This window comes from Ptychodera flava, chromosome 6 (genome assembly GCF_041260155.1).
Source record: "Ptychodera flava strain L36383 chromosome 6, AS_Pfla_20210202, whole genome shotgun sequence".
In the NCBI taxonomy this organism is placed as follows: domain Eukaryota; kingdom Metazoa; phylum Hemichordata; class Enteropneusta; family Ptychoderidae; genus Ptychodera; species Ptychodera flava.
The window spans coordinates 41,896,798-41,921,855 of record NC_091933.1 but is presented as its reverse complement, the minus strand read 5'-3'; the positions used below and the strand labels follow the sequence as shown (position 1 = coordinate 41,921,855).

Genomic DNA, 25,058 nt, shown 5'->3' with positions numbered 1-25,058 from the left:
CGTTATTGCAGGGAGTATGAGCCAAAGTCGGACTGTTTTACATTTAAATCGACCTTTGCGCACGTTGCCGTCTTTTTCAGGTCCGCTTTTGTGGACCTCGCTTGCTTTTTCGACGGTACGGAGCGCGAGCGCCGGCTTTGGTCTGCTCGACGTGTTTGCCGTACCGATACATGCGGAGTTCAAAACGCTGAGCCTAACGTTGAAGCTAGCGCATGCGCACTATACCGCAAAGCCTATACATAATCTCTGCGTGTTTATCAAAGATATCGTGGTCGGTAATCCGCGACCGTTAAGACAAAAGGGAAATAATGGCACGCGGTGTAGCTGATAGTTTTCCATTTTAGTAATATTTCAGGAATTCCCGGTACGATGTGACCCAACACCTTTCCCCAAAAGAAAGACCACGTGTCAGTGGTTCGAAATTTGAAATAAAAAAAAATTGCTAAAATTGACCTTTGAACCTGAGTCGCATCGACAGCTTAATAAAGCCCAGCCCTTTTTATTTTCTTGTCAGCTGGCCAACCTTGGAAATCAGCGAAGGCGTTGTATTGCTGCCATCATCGCCTTGGGTGCCCGTATTCCTGGCCTTTGAAATTACCTTGGGTTAACCCATTCGACGTATCTCCACGGTTTGATTTATCTTAGCCAGTTGAGCGTCAAGTCATCTTTGTCGCCTATTTGCGGGGTTTCCTTGTCCTTCTTCCATAGTTCTGTAGCTTCTTCCACTGTTTGTTGTCATTAATCAAATCACAAGCTTGTTTTGGATACCCTGATTCTCAACCGCTTATTTCTACTTAGTTTTTGCTCGCCGTACGCGTAGGATACCAAAGATCAACCAGAGTAGTAGCTTGTGGATTACAAATAAGAACCTTTATTTCTTTAACAAAGATGCTTACAGTAGAGCCAACTGATAATGAAAGGCTGCTATACCGACCAAAACTTCCACCCAACTTTATACGTACTTAGCTAATTATCATTGCATATTCGATCCAACCGATCACAAAAGTAACTCAAGGTAAAAACAAATTCATACATAAAACTCTAAAAACAATCAGCGGGAAAAAATTTACGTATCCTACTAATTAGCGGGCAATAATTTGCATGTCTTAATAAATGACAGTTTTCATTAAGTTTCTCTTCTGGAAAAACTCGTAAATTAATTAAACACTAGTGAAAACAACAAATATTATAGAAGTGTCTAGCCTTAAATTTCAAAATAATATGCAGAATAGTTGACACTTGAGTGCCAATTGTTGTGTTGTGTTGTTTGTCACTGTTTCTAATTAACATATCCTGTCGGAATTCATAAAGTTAGTTTACGTAAAATGTATGAAACTTTGTACCAGTTTTAACAAAGTTTCCTAAGAAGCAAAATACCTCCTTCACAGTACATACATACATACATACTTACATACATACATACATACATACATACATACATACATACATACATACATACATACATACATACATACATACATACATACATACATACATACATACATACATACATACATACATACATACATACATACATACATACATACATACATACATACATACATACATACATACATACATACAGACAGACAGACAGACAGACAGACAGACAGACAGACATACACCCATACATACAACGTTCACTGCACCACAGTCAACATAGTCAGTGTTGCCGTGTTCCCCCTGAAAATTTATCCGTACACTGACTGCTTGCCTTTATCACATTTCCTGTCGATGAAACTGCACAGACCACTAATGATAGGTTTTCAGTACAGTATGTATGGGTCAGTACAACGATTGGTGTTTTATACAATGAACATCTTTTGTACGTGAGACTAGTGAACGTCGTATTGGGTGAAATTGTTGCAAAATCTATCAAAGGAGAAGTTACGTTTGTCATGAATAAGCTTACAGTTGGCGCTATCTTCTATCTACACAAACGTTTGTCTTGTCATCCAAGCACGTTGTAATTCCAAGCTATTTTGAAATTCACTGTAATACCAGGGAATGTGTATATTGTATTGTAATATATTATATTGTGTGTTGGTAATACACTAAGTATGATTTCAACTATAAAAGTGTTCAGAAATGAATCCCCGATGCTAAATTAGTATTTCCAGATACATATACTTTAATTGCTATCGTAATAACAAATTTTAGAAAGATAAAAAATTATTTGACAACAGTGACTATCCAATAGATCCAAATTTTATGATAGTAGAAATGAAAAATGTCATGGAGGTTTAACCCTTTGAGCGCTGTAATTTTTTCCCGCCAAAATTTTAGTGCAACGTTTTACCAATTTTTATTAATTTTTCTGTCCTTTTTTATAATTTTGGACCAAATGGACATCACATTTCATTAGCTAAAGTTTTTTCTCAAAATTTTGGCAAAAATCTGAGAAAAATTGACTGCGGTTTACTTATGAAAGGGACAAAAATAGACTTTGGCGCTCAAGGGTTAAAGGTGAAACAGCAAGTGTACCAATTACAAAATTCCTGCTGAAATGTGTTTTTATATAGCAGAAAATTAATCCTATGATCGGATAGTGCAGGGTATAAAATGTTATCAAAAAAGAAATAAACGTAATTATAAAGATAGACTTTTAAATAATCAATGGGTGTTCCTAAGAATGAAATTAGAAGTATATCACAGTATAGTTAAGAAAGCATCTCTAATCTGATATAATTGCTGTTCCCGAATGGATGCCAGTATTTGAGTATGGTCATCATAAATAGAATAGAAAGGAATTGTTGTTAAACTCCTATTTCAAAAATGCTATAAAAATATTGGGAAATATAAAGCCCGTGGAGAATATATGCTTGCATTTGCATCTTCTATACTACTTTCTCATCTCTGGAATCTTCACCCCGACCCTGACTTCATTGACTTCATAATTAGTGACATTATTATCATCTTCTTTGTCAATTGAATCGATTTTCGTTTCAACACTGCCTTCACAGCCTTCAGAATAAGTTAAGGCACCATTATCAACGCCTTCTACATATCCAGTATTCCCTTTGCCGTTGTCTTCGCAGACTATATCAGCTATAGTGATCTTATCAGTATCAGGTCTAGAATCTGCAGACTCTTCCCGTTTCTGTGTGTTTGATAGATGAGTGTATTCTGGAGTAGTTACATTTGCCAATGTTTCATAGCCCTTATCTTGCCCTGTCACGAGGTCTTTACTTCCATCCCTCATATCTTCAGGTTCAATATACATACCAACATTGTCCTCGCAGACTTCACAATGGGGGTCGGCATTGTCATTATTGTCGTATCTGTAGCCTACATGTCCATGAATCCCTGTTGTAGTAAGTGTCTGTAATGGTTTCTTCTGTTCTTCAACTGGCACGTCTTCTATTGTTTCATAGGTATCATAAATTGAGTTTGATACGTAATTCGAATTTTGAAGATCCTCTTGCCGACCTGCCGAAGATTTTTTGAATTTCAGCGTTATTGTACTGCCATTAGTAATCTGTGTACGATCATCCAAACTACCCACTGAATGTTTGCAAGACATAGTGAAATGGCAACAATTAGGGAGCGTTCAGTTATTATGGCCGGGGTGGGCCGGCAAATTCTTCCTGCGCATCAGTCAAAATAAGTGAACCCCCTACCCATTGTACCAAAAAATTGATGACCCCCCCCCTTTCAAGATGACAAAAATTTCTTGAGTAAAGCTGCACACACAAACACCTCGGGGTATGGAGCAATAGAATCCCCCCAAAATAGAGCTTAGGTTTTTTCAAATGACCTTTATTACAAAACTCAAAAGGTGTTAATGATCAGATTTCCCCTTCCGACTTGCTATAATTTTGTAATTACCCCTCAAAGGGGTTGGACAGAAATTACTGGTGGATCGCAATATTTTTGCGCAAGCATGTGTGTACAAAATTTTGATATTTGGATTTAATTAAAGATCAGCTGTTGATAATGTTGATTCACCATACATGGTATACATATATTTTCTCATACATGTATGAGGAATCTATGTAATACTTTTTCAATGCAAAACTACATCTGTGACATTTATAGATATTTGATAATTTACATAAATGTACTTAAATGAAATAGGGTTGTTACAACTGGCATGCGGACAAAAAGTTTGATCTTAGAATTTCACCAAAAATGTTCATCCACTATACATGGGAGTCAATGATAAAATTGTGAATATTTTTTTCCAATGAAAAACTTGGTATACTTGTGCATATACAGATGTTCAATAATTAACATTATTTTACTTGATTAGAATATGATGGTGCATATTATGTGTACAAGAAATCTGATTATGGAACTTCACTGAAAATGTTCATCCACTATACATGGGAGTCTATGAGGAAAGTATGAATAATTTTTTTCCAATACAAAACTATCAAAATCTGTGTATTTAAAAAAAATAGGTAAACCCATGTATTTATGTACTCTCGATTATTGATATCAATGTACTTGATTAGATTAGGGTGGTAACAAATGGATGTTTTCGCCAGAAATTGGATTTTGGAATTATACCAAAATGTAGATTCACTGTACATGGGAGTCTATGAGGAAAATATGAATAATTTTTTTTCCAATACAAAACTATCAAAATCTGTGTATTTATAGACATTTGATAATTCATTTTAAAGTACTTAGTTAGCCTAGGATGGTTAAAGGTTGATATGTGTGCAAGAAATTGGATTTTGGAATTTCACCCAAATGTTGATTCACTATACATTGGAGTCTATGAGAAAACTAAGAATATTTTTTTTACAATGCTAAACTAAATTAATTTGTGCTTTTATAGGTGTTTGATAATTGATACAAATGTACTTGATTCAAATAGGGTATTTAAAAGTTCAGATGTGGACAACAATTATGATATTGGAATTTCACCTAAAAGTATTATTTAACTTTTCATGGTACTAGTAGTCTCAGTACAGGTAACTCTTAAATAATTCCCTGACAAAACTTGCTATATCTCTAATATGTAAGTAATAGGAATTGTTCATCGCCCTCAGTGCAGTGAACTTGATTTACAATAGGACAAGCCTCAGAGTTGTCAAGTCAAGATGTTCATGTGACAGATAATTATACTTTTGTTCAGATTTACAGGTGAATAACTTCAGGGAATGAAATCATGCAACGAATCATTTTTATCTCCCAGAGTATTTCTGAACACTGAAACTGCTTTTCGACGGGACGGATACTTATTAAAATTAAGTGACCCCCCGAGCTGTTTGACAAATACATGAACCCCCCCCCCCATTTGCAGTTTTCAAATTTGAGGTGACCCCCCCCTGGATTTTGCCGGCCCACCCCGGCCATAATAACTGAACGCTCCCTTAATCACATGCAAATAAAGCATAAAGTAAAATACCTTTTTCATTAAACGAATAGGAATGTACGGAATGAAGGGTTACCTTGTTGCGTCGCCATCTCAGATTGTAGGATATTGAGCCTTATCTCTGCTTGTTTGACGGCTTTCTTGCTTTTTCTGACATTGAATTTCCACAAAATAACGGCAATTACAGTGATCACAATACAACCAGTGGCAACAGCTGCAAGGCCGATGATAACCCCTGAAGTGCCCATGGAAGCAAACTTAAGTATTCCGATAGTAACATTAATGTTGCCATGATAAATCTGCCAAAATATCGAAAACACGAACTTACGATAGTGTTTGGACATTTTCAATTTTCAGTAACATTGACAGTTTCAGATTATCTTGATTTGATAAAAATGTTACCATAATGACCGAATTAAACTTTACTCGTTTCAGACACGACTAATTTTTACAATTTCTTTCGTCAAGAATTTTCTACAAAAACCCCAAAATAATGAAAATTCCCCTAACAATTTTTGTGAAGACTAAGCATGAACTTGTGAACTTACAGGCAAAGCATCCGTCACACGACATTGAAACTCACCGTGACTTCCAGTCCTTTCTCTTCATTGTAGCCTTTCGGTCTTTCTGGTGGACTACATGTCAACAGATTCCGTGCCAGAGACGTCACCTGGTAGGACGCATCACCAATTTTCACCATTACGTCGTGCTCATCGGATGCAAGATTCAAGTTTTCACCCTGGTGACAAAACATGACTGGGAAATTGATTGCCGCAGCTTTGGAATACTGTTGTCCTCTTTTCAAACTCCACTATGCTACTCATCAAGAATTCAATTATATGGACCTAATGCGGTTATACTTCATCGTCGACAAGAAAAATGGATAATCACAGTTTTTGATACGAAGTGACATACTTGAGCATATTATATTACATCTCTCACTTCAGTGTGGACAAATATCTACATTTTTCCAATTAGCTGTTGTTTCACCACTGCTGACTGTATTACATACACTGTTACAGCTGTCTTATCTGTCGGTAATATGGAATTTATCTTCGACGATGCATAAAGCTCTCAATTGTCGACATGTCAAGCTGCAGCTACATCCAATATCTGCTTAAGCCTTACAAACTAAACTGATAGTCGAAACAGAAGAAGTGCATATCTCAGTATAGACTGATTCTGTATGCTGACTTTACCATGCCTTAATTGAAACATGTTTGCTTGAATAATTGATTGCATGATCGCATGCACAAAGATTTTCTTAAAGTGAACTATATTGTGGACAGTGTACCATAAAGCAGCCAAAACAGAGCTATTCAAGAAGATTCAATCGCGAAAACTGTAAATAATGTGTACATGCTCCTTGTACAGTGTCTTCGTTGTAAAAGGGCACATTTTTCTAAATAATTGTTTGCAGTCACATCACATTATTTGCAAGGGGTATTTATGTAAAAGTGCGTCATTCTATACGATTTGTACTGATCAATCGTCGAAAATGATATCGATTTTATGAGTCATTCTCCCAAATATGACTTTTCACAATTGTTTAAATTTATTCTTCCAACGTTATATTTCTCCATGGGTCTGTGGAACTTGAAAACTTGAAACGGACCGCTTCTTTAATAAACAGCTGCCGGACAAAATTATTTCGATCCAACAAGTTTTTGTCGTGCAACAAATAATTACAGTAGACTTTGTTTATGAGCTTTTAACAGCAGGAACTTATATATTTTTATATTTAGTCCATCATCCAACGGGTGCTAGCCCAATTACAGGATGAGAGGCCCATAAGTGCCTTGCTAAAGGGCACAACACCGAGCTAGAGTCTCGAACTCACCGTCCTCCGACAGTGAATCCGCTACTCCGGATCTACCGGGACTTGAACCGGGTCTCGAACTCACCATCCTCTGCTAGTGAGTCCGTTACCCTAACCACTGGTCCACGGTGCCTCCTCTAAGGGTTGAAGCCACACAAAGTCGGAATTTTTGTGCTCATTTCATTAGTTTGTTACCCCCTTTTATGACCGACACCATGATGTGTTTACTCTCATAACAATTGACCATTAGCATTTTGTTGAAACATTTCGAAGAATTTTTAGATGGCAACTTGATAGAAGTGATTAGATGATTAAGGGAAGGCTGTGAACCAGATTTTATGCAAAGTTATGTATGTGAATGCAATTTCATTATGTCTAATATAAATATTGAATTAAGTAGAAAAAAGTCACTGTTTTTTGTGTTTTTATTTTAACATGAAGTGGCATCCAAAGTATCTGCATTTGTAAAGCACACGTGATAATATTCTACTAGATGTAAACTTAAAATGTTCCTTATTTCAGAATATGTTTTGTGCAACACTAAACACTGATATTCTCGTTTTCTCTGGAAAAGAATCATATGTCCCGATATAATTAAAACCACTACAAAGAATCCTCGAATTTGTTTCAGCAATTCCAGAGATAAGAAGATAATTGTAAACTTTCGTTACAAATGCAAATCATCGAGAAAATCATCGATCTGTCATCCTCGGAATATATAATAGAAACAATTCGAGTGACAGTCTGAATCAAATCTAAAATATCCAAAAATTCTTCAACGCATTGTGTACTTACGTGGATCACAAGAGGTTCTTTGGCCCTACTAGAGTAAACTTTGACCCCATCTTCAAACTCTGTGTAACTAGGATCTGGATAATAGGAAAATGATTCTAAACTGCCCCTGTGGCGATTTGAAGTGGCAACACTGTCCATGATGAAGCCAAAATCACACTCATACGGCTCTTCAGCAGTAGGTTGGATGCCACTGGCAGATACATCTGGAGTATAACATTCCATCAGTGTTGAGGATTTCAAAGTACATTCCTGAAAGGTTAAACACAAAACATTCTATTATTGAAGAGGTTCAGGGGGTGACATATTGTATGACAGCAGAGCGGAGTAGTAATATACTCAATCAGCACTGTTATTGTCATTCCCCGGCTTAAAGTGTTTCACAATTGCATTTGTTGACGTCTGTATCTTCTGTGATCTAGTTGGTCATTGTCTAGGCACTCTTTCATTTACAGAATGATTAACTTGATTGATAAATACTCACTGCGTCGTAATATCTGCCTTTAATATACATCCTCATTATTCTTGTGTGTACAATGTCAAGATTTCCTCCTTTGACTTCAATCTTACTGCCACCACTGAAATTAAAAGTAAATGAAAATATATCAAAACTAGGCGTTGTCCGCCATTCGTCTCCGGCTTGTTTTGTCGGCAGATTTTTACAGAAAGCAATACTGCAAAAGAAACCAAGAATGTTTTGAATGTCATTTGTACAGAGATGACCGTACTCACAGCGAAGAAAGGCCTTACACAGGTGCCTTGTCAGCACGACTTTAAAGGTATTGACGGTAACACTTTGGCTGTATTTCCGATATTTAAACTTTGTAAAAAAGTCACACAAAAGATTATGTATACAATGTCTAGAGGATGCCATAAGCACAATTTTACAGATTTAGTGATAACGATGTTGCAGATGGCAATTTCTATGAAGAACTACAGCTGAATTAAGCAAGGGGTTTTCTTCGGATTGCGTAAACATATTTTAGGCAAGAGCCTCAACAGCAGTGAAAAGAGTGTCTTTAATAAAAAGGCCAACTACTGTTCTTCACGAGGCAATGATGTCCTATACTGTGCATTTGAGTACTGATCTATTTAGACATCTCTTTAAATACATTTTATACAAGACAGAACAATGAATCTGTACCTAACAAAGGCTTCATATCTTGACAACTGTTGTATCACTGGGTCTGCCATATACCGATAAATTGCATCAGTATTACTTTTGGTCACACCGTCAAATGTCACTGTAACTCCACCACTTGGGAAGCTTGAATCCGATGCCGATGTGACACACGTAATTGCATCATATGACGACCTGTCAAACAGGAATATTACCATACAAAAAACGGAAAGAAAGAAGAGCAGGGTTAGCCATCCTTTATATCTTAAATCGTTGTAGTTGTACTAGCCGTAGTGTGTACCACTTGTTGCACATTATAACTCCTTGAGAGTCATTGTTTTATACACTTAAGATTTTATATGTTGTTTCATGAGCAGATTTACTTATTATGTAAGATAGCAACTCTCTCTTGTCTGGTCTCTCTGGACACATGACATTAAACCTATTCAATACCATATACATTCAAATTGAATACTCCTGAAAAAATGAAATACTTAGTCTCAAATGCGAATCACATCAAGAGAAGACGTGATTATGACATTTCTGGCAAATTACTTTCAACAAGAAAATGTACATGCTTGCACACTCTGCAGATAAGTTGATTGCTACTTTGTCCACTTACTCGGTAATATGGCAGGGATATCCTGCCACATTTGCTGTAATAACACTTCCTGCATTCAGATTTTCTCCAGATATGGTTACTATGGTTCCACCAGATTGCGGACCTTTCTCAGGATTGAGACCATCAATTTTGGACACCTACAAAACAGCAGATATGTCACAGTTGTGAAAACTCTCTCTTTGCCAGAACAAATCAGAATTTTTTCAGTTTCGAAACGTGTCCCCATCATTGCCAAGGATGTTCTGAGACATTACAACCACAGGAGAGCAACGATTCATTAATCAGGGCTTGAATGAGAGAATCATATTGAGATTGCATGATACTGAATGGCAATGCTGCTCAAGATGATCACTGTGGTATGACCACTTCAATTCTTGGACGAGAGTATCAAGTTGTCATGACTGTGATCAACGTTATGTGGAAAATAATATATTATGAGTGACAGACATTTCATGGTATTACTTTACGTAATTCATAATTTTAGACATAAAGATGAAACTGTGATATGCACTGTCACAAGATAAACTAAGTGGTTTACAAAATGTTTGGCAAAGGTAATAAGTGTGGCTTAAACTTACTACATAACTGAAGTCTTCAGTGGAAGTATCAGTATAAGTGAATTGATCTCCTGTGTCTCCGATTGTAATCTGGACCTTCCCAGAAGTCTCTGAACCACTAGGACTGGTCACACACTGAACCCTGCAAATAAAATTAAAATGACAGAGTGCAAAATACCAGTTTAAAACTTCCTTAAAGTGATGTGGATTGGATTGTGATGTTCTGGAAATGTTCCAACAGAATACTTATTGACATGTAAATCAATGCAATACAGGAGAATTTCATTCAAAATAATATGAAACACAGGCAAAACAATTTAGACGTAACAAAGAATTCCAGTGTATATCTGCATTTTAAAGTTGCATGAGAGTGTTGCTAATCTTCCAAAAACATAAAAAGATTCCAGAGCTTCAATTTCAGGTAAGCTAGGTAACATTATGATCCTTGATTATTACAACTTACTGCTCAGCTATTTTGTATCCACTAAGTACTGGAACACATGGAAAGCCAACAACAGTGACTTCTTTCACATTGGATGCATTCTTGCCAAGGTTATAGCCCCTGATTGTCAGAGTGGTACCGCCCTCTACAGGTCCAGCCATTGGCTTTATCTGAAACAAAATATGTTTAATGTAGTATTTTACCTGATCATACTTGTAGAAATATTCTGTTTCAAAACAAAACTTGCGTATTCCTTAATTCATATTATAATCCATGGATAAGACTCATGATGTCCTGACCCTGACGTCGCATTTTTAACCTTTACTCAGAACACATTATTAATGCCTACTTATCTGTACAAAAAGCAAATAAAAAATCTTTTGCATCATATAATATCTGGACACTTGTAATGAATCCATGTAATGCATTCAGTTTTCTGTTGTGTCTCCCACCACTTCTTGACTGGACTTGATTAAAGTCATCAGACTTTATTATCACATGTCTGTACTCTGAAACCATTCACAAAATTAAGTTCAGACTATTAAGAAAGTATAATTGGTGACTGCACATGATAGACTTCATTGCTATTTTTCTGCATTATCATTGCTACAAGAGGAGCAGATGTTTTCCAAAAGTAAAACTTTAATCTATTTAACCAAAACAAGCTACATCATCCTACCTCAGTGATGGTTGGGTCTGGACATATCTTGTCCCTGGTTAACCAATGAGTAACTTGACTACATTTACTGACAACAGTACATTTATGTTCTTCATCACCACTTTCACACCAACCACAGTTGTACTTGAGATCTGCTTGATGACAAACTCCACAGTTGGATCTTCCGACATCACACTTGTATAGATTCACTAAAATAGTAAACAGAACAATTACATCAAACCTTCAACCATGAAAGTACATCGCTAGAAGTAACTTCCATGATATATTTAACGGTGGGAGACTACATACATACATATGAAACTTTTGAAATGCCATGTGATAAATTTGCCTCCTTAATATGTGTAACTGTAGTGGTTAAATTTTAATTTGAACAACAGTCTTGAAAGCATACTAAATGATAGTGCATACATGTATTAACTTTTAACCGAGAAGAAGAGTCATTTGCAACTCCAATAGGGAAAGATCTAGGATGGAATATCTATGATGGCACTTGTAAACATTTACTCATATGCATCCTGCATGGTTGGAGTTGTTAAAGTGGTTCACTTTATTTTATAGTTTCCGAGAGGCTTTAGTACGTTACCTTGTACATTATCAGGATTGTCAACATCAAAACCACTATTCCCTCTCAGCTTGAGAGGCACTAATTTATTGCTTACTTCTTGGGCATACACATACTGAAAGATAAAGAAGATGTTGTTACACTGTTGGTCTTGACTTTGAAGTTGATGAGTAACTGTATTACAATTACTCATTGTGTGACTGTAGAGAACACTGCTTGTCATGTGACCAGTTCAAGATATTAACTCCACTATGATATGTGGGATGGGACTATGGACGCCCTGTGTGTACTAAAATCGTGATATACACTAAGATAGAAGTAGCAGCTCAGTGTATGTACCATACTCGTCTAAGTATAACCCCCTGCTCGTTATAAGCTCCTCAACTACTTTCAGAGGATATTTGAAAATATTGTACATCAGTGTATAAGCTCATACCCCAGTTGAGCTAAAATGTGGAAAGATTAGGAGAGTATGACCCTGTGTCCCCTGTTACCTATATAGAATAGTCCTACTCAAAGGTCACATTCCCTATTGTATACTTTAAATTCACATCCATGATGTTGGTTTTCGTCCTCTAAACAAGCAATTTCATTTGTTTGAAGTAATTATCCCTTCATCTGTGAAGAATTTTTACTGGTGACTATTACAATTTTCATTGGTATATTGTTGTCACAAGATGCTGACCATTTGATATTGGAAAGTTGAGTTGCTTTTACATACAGCTATAAATATTCACAATTCACGCTATGCTGTTGATCGGCAGCATACATTATGTCTTTGTTCCAAGTTTACTTTTTATTTCAAGATATGATTAAAGTGGAAATTTTACAAAATTGTCACCACTGTCCACAGTCCTTCGTGGGCTATTCAGCTGTGGGACTATTCGCCCCATAGACGAGTGTACATAGGGTTGTTTCTCGCTTATGTACACTCGTCTATGGGGCGAATAGTCCCACAGCTGAATAGCCCACGAGGGACTTTGCACTGTCTCAAGGGATTGTATAATCAATTTGGTTAGAAATAGCGATATAAAATATTGTGTTGATTGAGCTCTGAAATCATCACTAAAAATCAACTTGTATTGAAGGGCCAACAGCTGTTACTTTTGATCTTGAAATAAAGACTATTAACCTTTCCAACACAATCTGTTGTGTACAATTTCAAACATTATGTTCATAAATGAATTCTCATTTGGACTAATTCACTCATCATCAACAACAAGGGACATCAACATTTTACAAAATGTGTTTACACGCTGACCACTGGGCACTTCAACATACTTTTCAGAGTGGTGCACGAAAATATACGGGAAAAATACGATGTGACTTACCTTTGCACTTTGACATCTGACAGTCTGTTCATCAACTCTCAGTCCATCCACAACAACTTCAAGTCCTTCGATGATGAGCACGCATTGATAACCACTCTGGCCACTCTGTTCAAATAACATAGATTTCACAAACCATGGTTTGGACTCAATCATGATATAAATTCATCCTAGATATGTTGCTTTTTTGAATGTACTGAATATTCTTATGCTTCTAAGTCATACAGCAAACAAAGAAACACTCACTATTGTTGACGATGTCCACTATGACAACTGCATCTACGCTGACAATGACAATTTGACAATGTATGCTTACCAGTGTCTCTACCGACAAATTGGGAATCATTCTGTGTTTGAAATGGGTTTATGGCCTGTGGCCAATAACTCTTGTGAAGCAACAGTCTACTGTCAGGGATATATTACTATATTCTCATCACAATTCAGAAGTTATGCTACTACTGTATGCGTGGACGGAACAAAATTTGCACAAAGAACATCAAGTATAGCCGTTGTATTAAAACAATGCATTACTATCATTAACAACAACTATGAACTTACCGTGGCTGTTGGAAAATTCTTCCCTTTTACTTGGTATTCCTGGTCTACATCCACAGGAATCAAAATTTCATCTCCAGCCGTGATCTGGGGACACCTGTCGGAACTGCCTTCAGCATTCTGGAATGACAAAACATTGAAACGCGGTGTTTGTTATTTACGAGCCAGTGTGATACAACAGATTCTCACACACCAACTAGATGAATTTACTCTTTTTTGGTTATACATACATTCTTAAAACATGTGCTACAGAATCTGACGATCAGTTCAGTGTTTAATTTGTTTCCAAAGCATCTCATTCAATACTCCATATGATATCTTCTTCTTTTACCAAAGAAGAAGATATGACCAAAATTGAACCTGCCCATTGCATGTAATTTTTTTCTCTATAATGATAAGGGTGTCTCAAATCCTACTCGTGCTGTCTTTTGAAGTGACTCTTTATGTTGAAGTTCTATTCTACTACTCTCATAGCAATACTTACAGCATTTCCTTGCACAACGCCCTCCTCTCTACATGTCGTGGTGTCCTTGGAACATTTATTTTCAAAAATACACCAATCACAGCCATAGCTGTTGTTGGTGCAAGCCATACAAGTCTTGAAAGACTCACATTCATAGAAATCAAAATCCACACTGACAAAGTTGACATCAGTTTCATCTGCCAGAAGGGATAATTTCACTCGAACAAAACCTTGAAGATAAGAAAAGATAATGTATCCGAGATTAATCACAGTTAAAACATATTTTACAGACATTACACTGTAACTGACAAGTGAAAAAGTAACAAATGAATGATATCTGCCAACTGAGGGCGCTATGTAACCATACCAAGTACAAGTTAGATTGCAGCAGGTGAAGACAGTACATAAGGCATGGTGAGAGTGCTTGCAAATATTGAAACCAGAGTCTTTCAATTTAATGTAGTATAATTATCAATCAGCCAAATAGTACGATAATATTCTACCATCAATAAACTCAGACATGAAACCATTGTTGAAATTTCTTGTATTGAAGGGTAACTGTTGAAATGTGAACAACTGATCATGGAAAGGTTTTACTATAAACACAGCCAAGGGAAGAGGTCTGCAAGTTACAGCAGACTGTGAAACCTGAACTGCATGGTTCATCAGTGTACTGTGCATAGTGGTTTTAGCCACAGGATCAGTGAGTATATCAACAAGACTTGCAACGGATATAAAGACACAACAGATGGGGGGAAACAATTTGTTTAAAAGATATCAACTGTCTCACCTCTGTCTCCAGGTGCTGGCACATTTGTTGGGGATGGTGTTGAACATGCCAGCTGATTGCCGTTTTGTTCTTTTTTAACAGCTTCTGTACTTCCAAGGTTAGCAAATACACAACTGAACCCACCACTGGTTTCTGGGAGACTGGTGACAGTCAGAGACAACTAAAACAACAAAATAGAGAAAAGATTGGGTTTAATCCTTCTATCTATTTGTTAAAATAATAAGTCACAGAACAAACACTTCACTGATTATAAATTTGGAATTGTACTTACTGTTTCAAGCTGTCCTCTTTCTACACTAGCTGGTTCCACTTCCATACTTGGGCAAGCACCTAGATTACCAATCCACCTATTGGAGTTCTCATCATTGGAACCTGCACACTCTGCTTTCCTGCTGCACCTATAAATACAAAGTAAAATGAGTTAATCACCATGTGAGGGCGCAATGACACTCAACTCCTCTTATCAGAATATTTAGGGGGGAGGGCATGCCATAGCAAATTGCTCACAATATTGCAAACTCCCAGTTGTTGTGCATAATGCTTTATTTTACAAAATGTCAATATTGTTACAGCACATAATGACATCACTGACCACTGTCAAAGTACACAATCATGTCACGGAATAGATGTGTACTCCACACAGACTCCAAAAAGAGTCCTACACAAATGAAGTGCTTACTTGTTTTCCAGTGAACACCATCCACAGTAAGGGTCTCCTACTCCCTTGATAGCAGTGCAGTCCTCACAGTTTGTGTACTGTTCACAGTTTTCAACCGGTACCTTGGTGATCTGAATCAATATGACAATTACAACGTGCATTATTTATTCTAACTTTAATAAACTTTGAATTTTGTTCTAAGGGACTGGTCAGTTTCTTCGGCCTGGGGGGGGGGGCGGTGGATTATTTTTTGCCGACGTCAAAAAGTGGCTGACCCCCCCTATTCCAAATTTTGAAAACAGGGTGACCCCCCCCTGGCGCGCGACATAGGTAAAACAAAAGGTGGACATAAATTATATATATATATATACCGGTATATATATATATATATATATATATATATATATATATATATATATATATATATATATATATATATATATATTATATTTTATATTTTACATATATTTATATTTTAAATAGTCATTCTATGTTTTAATGAAATTGTTGACATGTCAGTTGTAAGACAGGAATTTCAAAGTGTAAATCTTAAAGTTTGAATACAGTACATTTGAATGAGCTGTATTTTGAATGAGCTGTGAATGTATTTCACACTTTCTATGCTTAACCAGATGTCCTGAACTGTTGTACAGAAATGGATGTCAATCATTAATATCAAAGAGGAAAAAGCAGTGAATCAAAAACTTTGATGGGTGTTGAGACTTGCCAACCATCCAATTAAATCTCCTGAGGAGCCATAGAGAGCTTTTTTAGCCAAATCTGATGTGTACAGTGTCTGAGAGGACCTTTTCTTGTAACATTGAAACCGTAAAAGCACAGCTAATAATGACAAAAACTGCCTTTTTAAACTGTTATTTTGTTCATAAAAAAGCATCTTTCTACAGAAAACCTGTGACACAAAGGAAAATAATTGCATCAATGAGAAGGAAAGATATCTTGTCATTTTCCTATCTCTAAAATAAGTCACTGTATCAAATATATATTGTGAAATATTTGTGCATGTTGCTTTCTCATACTGAATTCTCACAGAGAGAACAGAAAAGTATCAGGAATTTGTCATCCTTTTCATATGAAATGCAGATTTCATAATGGTACACTTTCACTTAGCAAACATCAAGATATCTCTCATTTATTAAAGTATGGCGCCCGAAGGGCGCGCCGAAAAATATGAAACACCCTGATATCTCTGATATATATGCCTTGTATATTAAAGTCATGCACCTGAAGGGCATGATAAATAGTAATGAGCTTGAAGAGCACGCTGAAAAATATTGAACATACAGATATCTCTGATGTATGTATGCTTGATATGTTAAAGTTGGGCGTGCTGAAAAATATGACTTATTATTAAAGTTATGCGCCCGAAGGGCGCGCCGAAAAATACAACTGAATGATGAAATTTGTGGCTGACACTAGCATTTTAGGCAATGATGAGCCTGTGTCAAAATTCAAAAAACACACTGACCCCCCTATTGGGCATTTCAAAAACATGATGACCCCCCCTATCACCAAAGTCAAAAAACAGGGTGACCCCCCCCCATGAATCCACCGCCCCCCCCCCAGGCCGAAGAAACTGACCAGTCCCTAATCAACTTTTGGACTGGATGTAACTATGAAGATGGACAGAGCGTTTGCGATCCCAAATGAGGTGATGGAACGTGTCTGTTTTGGTTCAGGAGTTATAAATTCAAAAGGGCAACATTTGATCTTTGACCCCTTCAGTGTAGGAGTGATGTGTTCCAACTTTGCGAAAGACGCTCCCGCTTTGTTGGAAAAGGGAACAGGGAATTGCATGGTAATAATGATATGATGAGAAGAGAGTTAACTACTACTTGCACACTCTCCTCGAACATTAAACCTAAACCAAAAATATTTGAGATCGGCGAATCGATGTAGCAATAGGGCTGATCATATTCTGTCAACAATTTAGATCAGACAGCATGTTGTTTTCGTATAAGTTCACTTTATTTACTGTAAATCGAGACCGACTTTAAAATACAGGTCCCTTGGCGACCGTCGTTCAAAGTTGGCAACTAAATGTTTTACTTTTTGTTGAACACACCGTGTCCTCGAGAATTAAAGCCTGCATAATTTATCATTTTTCACACAGAGGCATATAAAACTATATTGAGTACACGACTAATTGCCTTGAAATAGAAGACGATTAGGAAAAATCAATATTTCCATGAGAAGCACTTTGCAACAAACTAATTTCTCACCTGTCGTTTACTCATGACGTAGATAAAGTTCTTCTGATTATCAAACACCAATCCATTCTGTACAATCTCAGGGTTGTCTCTGACTACAGCGATACCTTCATACTCTGTAGCTGATGTACCACTGGTGACTTTCATCTATGAAGAAGGAAATAGACAGTATGAATTACAAACATGACCAACAAATACAGGCTACAGTCTGCCCACTACACGGTATTTGCACATCAGTTATGAGCTGTACGATGGCAATGCTGTTCTACCAAAATATTGCTCTTCACAATTACGACATTGTATTAATCAAGGTTTCTGTTAATCATATCGGCGTATACGACTTGTGTATAAATGTATCTATGATGTCACTCAATGCAACTCTGTCTAACCTTCTTCAATTGTCCGTTGCTATCCCCGGTGAACATAACAGTGTGTGATAGATATGTCGTAGCTGCAACAGCTGTAACTCTTGACCCAGTCGTTGTGAAGGCTGCAGTCTTGACAATGTCCAGTGAACCACAAGTCATCTTACCAAATGACCGGCAATCACACATATTGACACCAATAATATCATCCTGAAAGGATTTAAAGAGAAACGAAGCATTTCTGATGAACAAGACTACCGATGAAAAAAAAGAAAACATTATTCTGCGATGTTTTTGAGTTATACACATGTAATGCGCGTTTCTTGTTCACCCCAAGTGAATCATGTTCTGTTCAGATATCGAGAGAACAGCTCCTGTCTGTTGGCATAATATTTTGTCAAGTGAAATTATTAGGAAAATCAGCAACATTGGTCAGAAGCATGCAACATAAATGCTATTGAAGTTCCGGGCTGACTTTTAGGAGATACGATGTACAAACACACCAAAGCAGTTACCAATCGCCGTATATGTTGACCATAAAACTTTCAACATTCCATTGATATTATGAGTATCATAAAATTAGCTTTCTATAATTACACAGCTCGATCCTGGCCATGTACGTGTCTTAGTCATGGACATAAACTTGGCACATTGTAATTTGTGTAATTGTTAAAAACTTAGAATATTGTATAAACTTGTGTAGATTTAAACTTTGTCCCTTACCAAAGTTCCAGTTCCACAGTCTATACCAATCTGCTGAGCTGACCAATCACATCCAGGTTGTTTGTCAGCATTGTTAGAACAGTCATTGATCCATTCCAAATACTTTTCACGAATTGTTTTGACAGGATAAATACATACTGCAGATTCATCTGTAGGGGTGCTTGAAGTTCCATCTGACTTTGAAAATGCCACTATCACAACTGTCTTATCATCTTGATTGTTCAATCCCAAGTCCTGTGAAAGATCAGTACCAGCCTGGGTTGCATATGCTGACTGTGCCAAGTTATATTCAGTTCCACTATTGCTTCTACATACCAGTGGAAGGTCAATGTAGGTTTCTTGGTACAGTGGACATGTTTGACAGATTTGGACAATTCTTGTGACAAATGGTCCACTGTCCCCAACTGGCTGTACTGCCACGTAATACATGAAACCATTGCTGGAAAATCCATACACATATTCAATGTTGAAGTCTGGGTGGTTATTTAAATAATCATCATCTCCTCTAATGACTGCTGTATTCTGTAGGATTTCTGATGACAAAATTTCAAAAGCTTCATCATCATTTGCATCACGTACAGGAAGGACACGACTCGTAAGGGCTTCCCATCTCGTAAGGGCTTCCCATTGGTACGGTAGCAGAAACATAACTTCTTGCTACATACAAGACATCATTATCAGGCCCAGGGGCAATAAGACCAACTGTGGAAGCACTAGGACTTGCTGACGCTACCTGCCTTGCAAAGAATTCCTTTTCAATGTCAAGTGTTTGTTTATTCCTGGTTTGACATGTTCCTTTGTACACACTCCCACATGTAATAACCCAGTCTCGCCTGGTATCCACAACAAGGATTTTATTGACATTGTTTGTTGGAAACAATTCATCACAATCAGCATCATTAAAGTCAGGTGGGATACAGGCAGGCTTTGAGTTATCATCCTTAGGTCCTGTCACCACTTCTTGTTCAACCTCTAAATCACTGGATAACTTGTACAGTCTGTTGACTGACCCAATATACAGAGATCCAGTACTGTCTGTAATCATTCTTTGCAATGCTATTTCTTCTTTGCCTGGGTCATTTTTCTCTTCAAACTTAGGGTATTCTTCACACTTGCAAAAAGTTACCAATGCAAGGCACACAGTTATAGCAATTTTTATATCCATTGTGGCTATGGTGTGCAACTTCAAACTTGAATATAAATCCTGGATGATTGTTATTTAATCAAATCTCTTTCCGAATCTTAGTTTCACTGAATTTTCTTGAAATCGTCATTGTAATATTTCTCTTCTGTCAAACTATAGACTCTCGAGGGTCTATGGTCAAACTAGAAAAAAGACATTAATTTGAACAAGACATAAACCTAATGGGATTAAAACATGCAAATTGCATAGCTCCAGCTGCATGTTTTTGATTTTTCCCAATGAGACGGTTTGAAATCAAACGCAATGCTAATATTAAAAGTATGACCACAGAATGTAGTTAAAACATCGGCAGACGTACAACTTAGATTTAAAATCTGAATACAATTTGAGTTACAACTCAAATCTGGCCGCCGTATATATACATTTAAGTGAGGGAATTTAATTGGCGAAAGGTTAAACCAAGGTTAGGAACAGCCCCCCCCCCCGAACAGGGGTATATGGTTTAATGGCAAGAATCAATGATATCTCTCTCAAATTTGGCATGCTAAGATGGATGGTATTCTTTTAATAAGTAAATGCCAAAAGATACAGCTAATAGGTTTTTGATGCCATAGCTAAGAAGTACATGATCAAGCTTAACCCCTTGACTACCAAGGCCAATTAATGTATTCCTATATACAAGGCCCCTTATATAAATATTGATAAAATCTGGGGTGTGGTCATTGCATTAGAGTTAACTTTAAGTAAGTACCAATAAACCATATATTTTCTGAATCAGCCCACTTTCTCACACATAAGTTTTGTATTTCCAGGTCATGTGACTGGTCATGTGAATCATCATGTGACCAGAGTTGGCGAATAATATGCTGGGAGACAATATTTGAAGCATCAGGACGTGTTTTGAATCCATAAAATGGCGCAAATTTGAATACAGTTGCAATTTTCCTGGCAATGTCTTTACATATATGTAATAATAATTACCCTTTACTTTATTTATAGATGTACCTGTTTAAGATTTATCTCACAAAAGGCAGAGTAAATGAACCACAAACATCAGCATCTGACATAATTCTGTATTTGAAAATCAACACATTTTATTTGTAAATACCTGCTTTATGTCTTCCTTGCAGAAACATGCATCTAAAATGGTTATGATTTATCAAATATTTAAAATACATTTTAGGGAACAACACATCACATGACCAATCACATGAAAAGTCATGTGACCAGTCATATTGACAATACGGCTGCTATAAAATTTCACTGGGTTATAGTAAAAAATTATATTTCTTCGAGTTTCATTCACAGAATATTGCTGTTAATAGAACATATTATTAAATATAATCCTTACATGAATGCCAAAGGTAGAAGCCTGTCACACAATTTGAAGCATACCTGTCTTCTTTTCAATTTTACTCACTTTTCTTATTGGAGGTTACAGATCATGACTACACAACCACATTTCATTAAAAAGGTATGCTCAATTTTTGCTGAAACTGCCGAGAATGTGTCATCTTCAAAAAGTTAATGCATTTGATTTGATGTGGTTATCTGATAAGTGTCCCAAATATAGTCGATCTATAGATGTTTATTTCTGGAATTTCAAAGTTATATTTGCTGCTAGTAATTGCTTTAGTAACTAATTAATGAGGGTAGTACTGTTGGGTTACGCTAATCTTCCCAGTGGCTCTCGGGAACATTAAGACTGAGCACAAAAAACATTAAAAGTACAAAACCGAAAAGTATCAACTGACAGGTTGCGGTTACAAAGACAATAAATGAGAAAAAATCAGGCAAAGACTAAGCTTTCTTTTAAAAAGTATTTTTAAAAACGTTAAAAGGTGTTTCAGTGAAAAGCTTGTGTTCAAACTTATTTCATAGAAGAGTTCCTTGGTACATATTAACACAGACAAATAGAAAGACAGACAAGCAAAGGGTATTGTTCAAGGTGTGAAGCGCTTACGTAAGTCCTCCATGTTCGCCTCGCCTCAGGTTGCTCTTGCCTCTCTTTCCGAAGAGTGCCGACCATGCATCCTGGATTTTCGCCAATTTTTAAGCGAAAAGTATGTTCGGCAAGTTTGTGTTGTTGTTGCATGCTGGCGAGAACGGGAAAGTTTTGAGTTTCGGGAAAGTGACTTTTACCATTTTAAAAATTCCTCTCACATTTTTATGAAAATATAATGAGTGTGTGTTGAACCAAATTTGCAAGTCTTTTATCGATACTGTCTGGTTTTACTCAATGGTTTACGGTGAGTCATATCGTCTTTTTAAAGTTGGTCATGGAAGGGCGTGTTTATGAAACTGCTGGCGTGTTATATTTTGATTAGCGTGAAGCAGTGTTTCTGCCCTGAGAGCTCACAAAGTAAGTATGGTTGCTACGCGACGGCAAGCACAATGCCATCTCGTCGTACTTTTCGCATAATGTCGTGCGATAATAATAATAATAATAATAATAATAATAATAATAATAATAATAATAATAATAATATTTATTTCTTAAAAAAACGCCTTCCATGTAAAAAAGACATCTCAAGGCGCTGTACAGTACAGTGAGTTGATAAAATGTTGCTACAATCTAAAAAACTCTAAAAATAGCATTAAAAACTTTCTAAAAATAAATGTGTTTTAACTCCAGACTTAAAAACATTAAAACTTGTCGAACTACGAAGATTTAATGGAAGCCTATTCCACAGCCGTGGTGCACAGATGGCAAAAGCTCTATCACCGTAAAACTTTGTATTACATACTGGTTGATACAAACTGAATGAATCATTCGTGGTTGACCTAAGGGTTCGACCCGGAGCACCGACACTTAAAAGTTCTTTCAAGTATAATGGGGCCGTATCATGCAGAATCTTGTATGTTAAACATAAAAGCTTGTACTCTATGCGCTTGTGAACTGGAAGCCAATGCAGGTAATGCAATACTGGTTGTATATGGATTGATTTCTTAGCTTTTGAAACAAGACGTGCTGCTGAGTTTTGAATAAGTTGTAATTTCTTAATCTGATACTTTGGAAGACTAAAAAGTAGACTATTATCAACCACGAACAAAGTCTCCAAAATTCTAACACCTGTGAAGCTCATTTTAATATGAAAAGACCATAGTCTACCGAGACGACCATAGAACAAAAGGCATGACGCGTTGCTAGTCTGTTTTTCTATTTTTCTGTGATATTAATAAACACATTCTGAAATAACATCGTTTTTGCTTTGGAAAGTTCTAATTTGTCATTACAACATACTCGCTTCTGATACCTTATAATTAGTGACCTCGGAGTAAATAATTCTCGAAGATAAAAATGAGCTTGATTATTGAATGTTTGGTATGGGAGAAATACCTTTATTGTAAATTATGCGCTCGGTTATGATTAAGCAATTCAATTTAATAATGCAACGTCCAGAAATAGTCTCGCTACCTTTTTTGTAATATAGGAATTATATCAAGTTGTTTTGCAGTACAGCTTGCTTTGACAATGTTACTGACGGGAGAGTACTTAAAACCCGTTCACTTTGAAGTGTATCGTCTGTCTGTGCTATAGTTCCGGTTTTTCAGTACGCGACACCCCATCTTTCGCCAAATGATACGCACAAGCAATTCTTTGCAGACTGTATCACAGTCATATTGACACTAAAGGGCATGTAATTGTGAATTCTCTCTGTGAGGAAATTTGAAGTTATCTTTTTAACAATTACATAGTTAAATATCATGAACTATTGTGAGCCTTATGGCTTTCCTAGTTTCTAATTCTTAGTTTTATTGAAAGACAAAAGGACTGGTGGTATCCACTTTATTACAAAAATGTCTACTTGCTGCGTTCATCGTGTAAAAGTTGACACTTTTGAATGTTGCTGGCAAGTAGCTACAGAGCCGTCATGGGCATGCGCTCTCATCATGTTTACTACTTTGAGCATTATCCATGCCTTTATATATCGGGTCAAACCTGTACATTGTAGTCACCTAAAGGTCGAAGAAGAAGTGATCGCTGTATGGAGGTTAACTTTCTCGGGTTGCTTTCTGTACAGGAATGTATGTGGCATTACTGTTAGGATTGTTATGTGATGAGTAATGGAAAATGAGATATAAGACCAGTGCATCGCGTAGCTTAAATGTATCTTAAGTCCACTTAAAACCATGGTATCTATTTCATAAGCCATATTTATTCGGAAATGTATCAAACAATTGATCTGTTGCATACAGCATCAATACTCCATGTTATTCAGTTTGATTTGTTGACAACCGTACATAGATTACTTCGAGCATTTTTGGGGCATTAAGGGGTGGCCAGTGGCCTCAAAAGAGAAGTGGCTGCTCTGTTGAGGGTCTCTGATGTAAACTCTCATTGGAGTGCCAGAAGTGGAGAAGTGACTATGGTATGGAGTGACTGCACAGAGACGGATTTGACTGAATCACGGATCCTCTATCACCGGGACTGTATGTACCAAGATAGACAGAAAAGTGAAAGAAACTGTCTTCCAATCAGCTGACTGTATAAATATATACGATATCAGTAAGCATTTTTGAATAACATTTACAAGAGTATTCTTAAAGCAAGCATCCAAAGTTACACAACGATGGACTGCTTCTCAGGTACGGACACGTCACTAGTACGCCAGCCCGTCATTCTTTTAATATCTTTCTGATGACTCCCATACACCATGCTGTTAGGTATACCTGAGGGTGTGGCACGTGAGACTGTGACTGTTTTTCGCTAACCAGTTAACGATTAACTCACCTGGCTTGAAGGATAAATTAGCAATCACCAATACATATCCAGTCTTCAACACGCACGATGAGGCAGGTACATTGTGGCCAATCGATGTTACTTTTGTGCCCTGAACGGCTGTGAACCCGGAAATAGGACTTATATGTTTAGAGTGCATTC

The 25,058-nt window shown here is 36.8% G+C and overlaps 1 protein-coding gene across 1 annotated transcript; it reads right to left on the bottom strand.

The window, feature by feature from the left end:
- Window positions 1-848: 848 nt before the first annotated feature.
- LOC139135844 (plexin-A2-like) lies at window positions 849-25,058 on the bottom strand. The gene is made up of 21 exons (XM_070703596.1): window positions 24,909-25,058; window positions 19,030-20,326; window positions 18,331-18,516; window positions 17,954-18,088; window positions 15,735-15,844; window positions 15,327-15,453; window positions 15,056-15,215; window positions 14,287-14,495; window positions 13,806-13,922; window positions 13,251-13,355; window positions 11,941-12,034; window positions 11,358-11,545; window positions 10,700-10,848; window positions 10,258-10,378; window positions 9,680-9,816; window positions 9,082-9,252; window positions 8,422-8,515; window positions 7,941-8,189; window positions 5,910-6,065; window positions 5,403-5,625; window positions 849-3,429 (listed from the first exon to the last, which is right to left on the bottom strand). The coding sequence occupies exons 2-21, from the start codon at window positions 19,675-19,677 to the stop codon at window positions 2,843-2,845; spliced, it is 3,966 nt and encodes a 1,321-aa protein (XP_070559697.1). The 5' UTR covers window positions 19,678-20,326; window positions 24,909-25,058; the 3' UTR covers window positions 849-2,842.

Bases quoted from the DNA above. Each gene is read 5' to 3' on its own strand.
- LOC139135844 (XM_070703596.1), bottom strand. From the start codon at position 19,677: ATGTTTCTGCTACCGTACCAATGGGAAGCCCTTACGAGATGGGAAGCC. The intron at 13,356-13,805 runs GTAAGTTCATAG...TTATTTGAACAG, and splicing joins AGAATTTTCCAACAGCCACG to AGTGGCCAGAGTGGTTATCA. The intron at 9,253-9,679 runs GTAAGTGGACAA...CCTGTTTGACAG, and splicing joins TATCCCTGCCATATTACCGA to GTCGTCATATGATGCAATTA.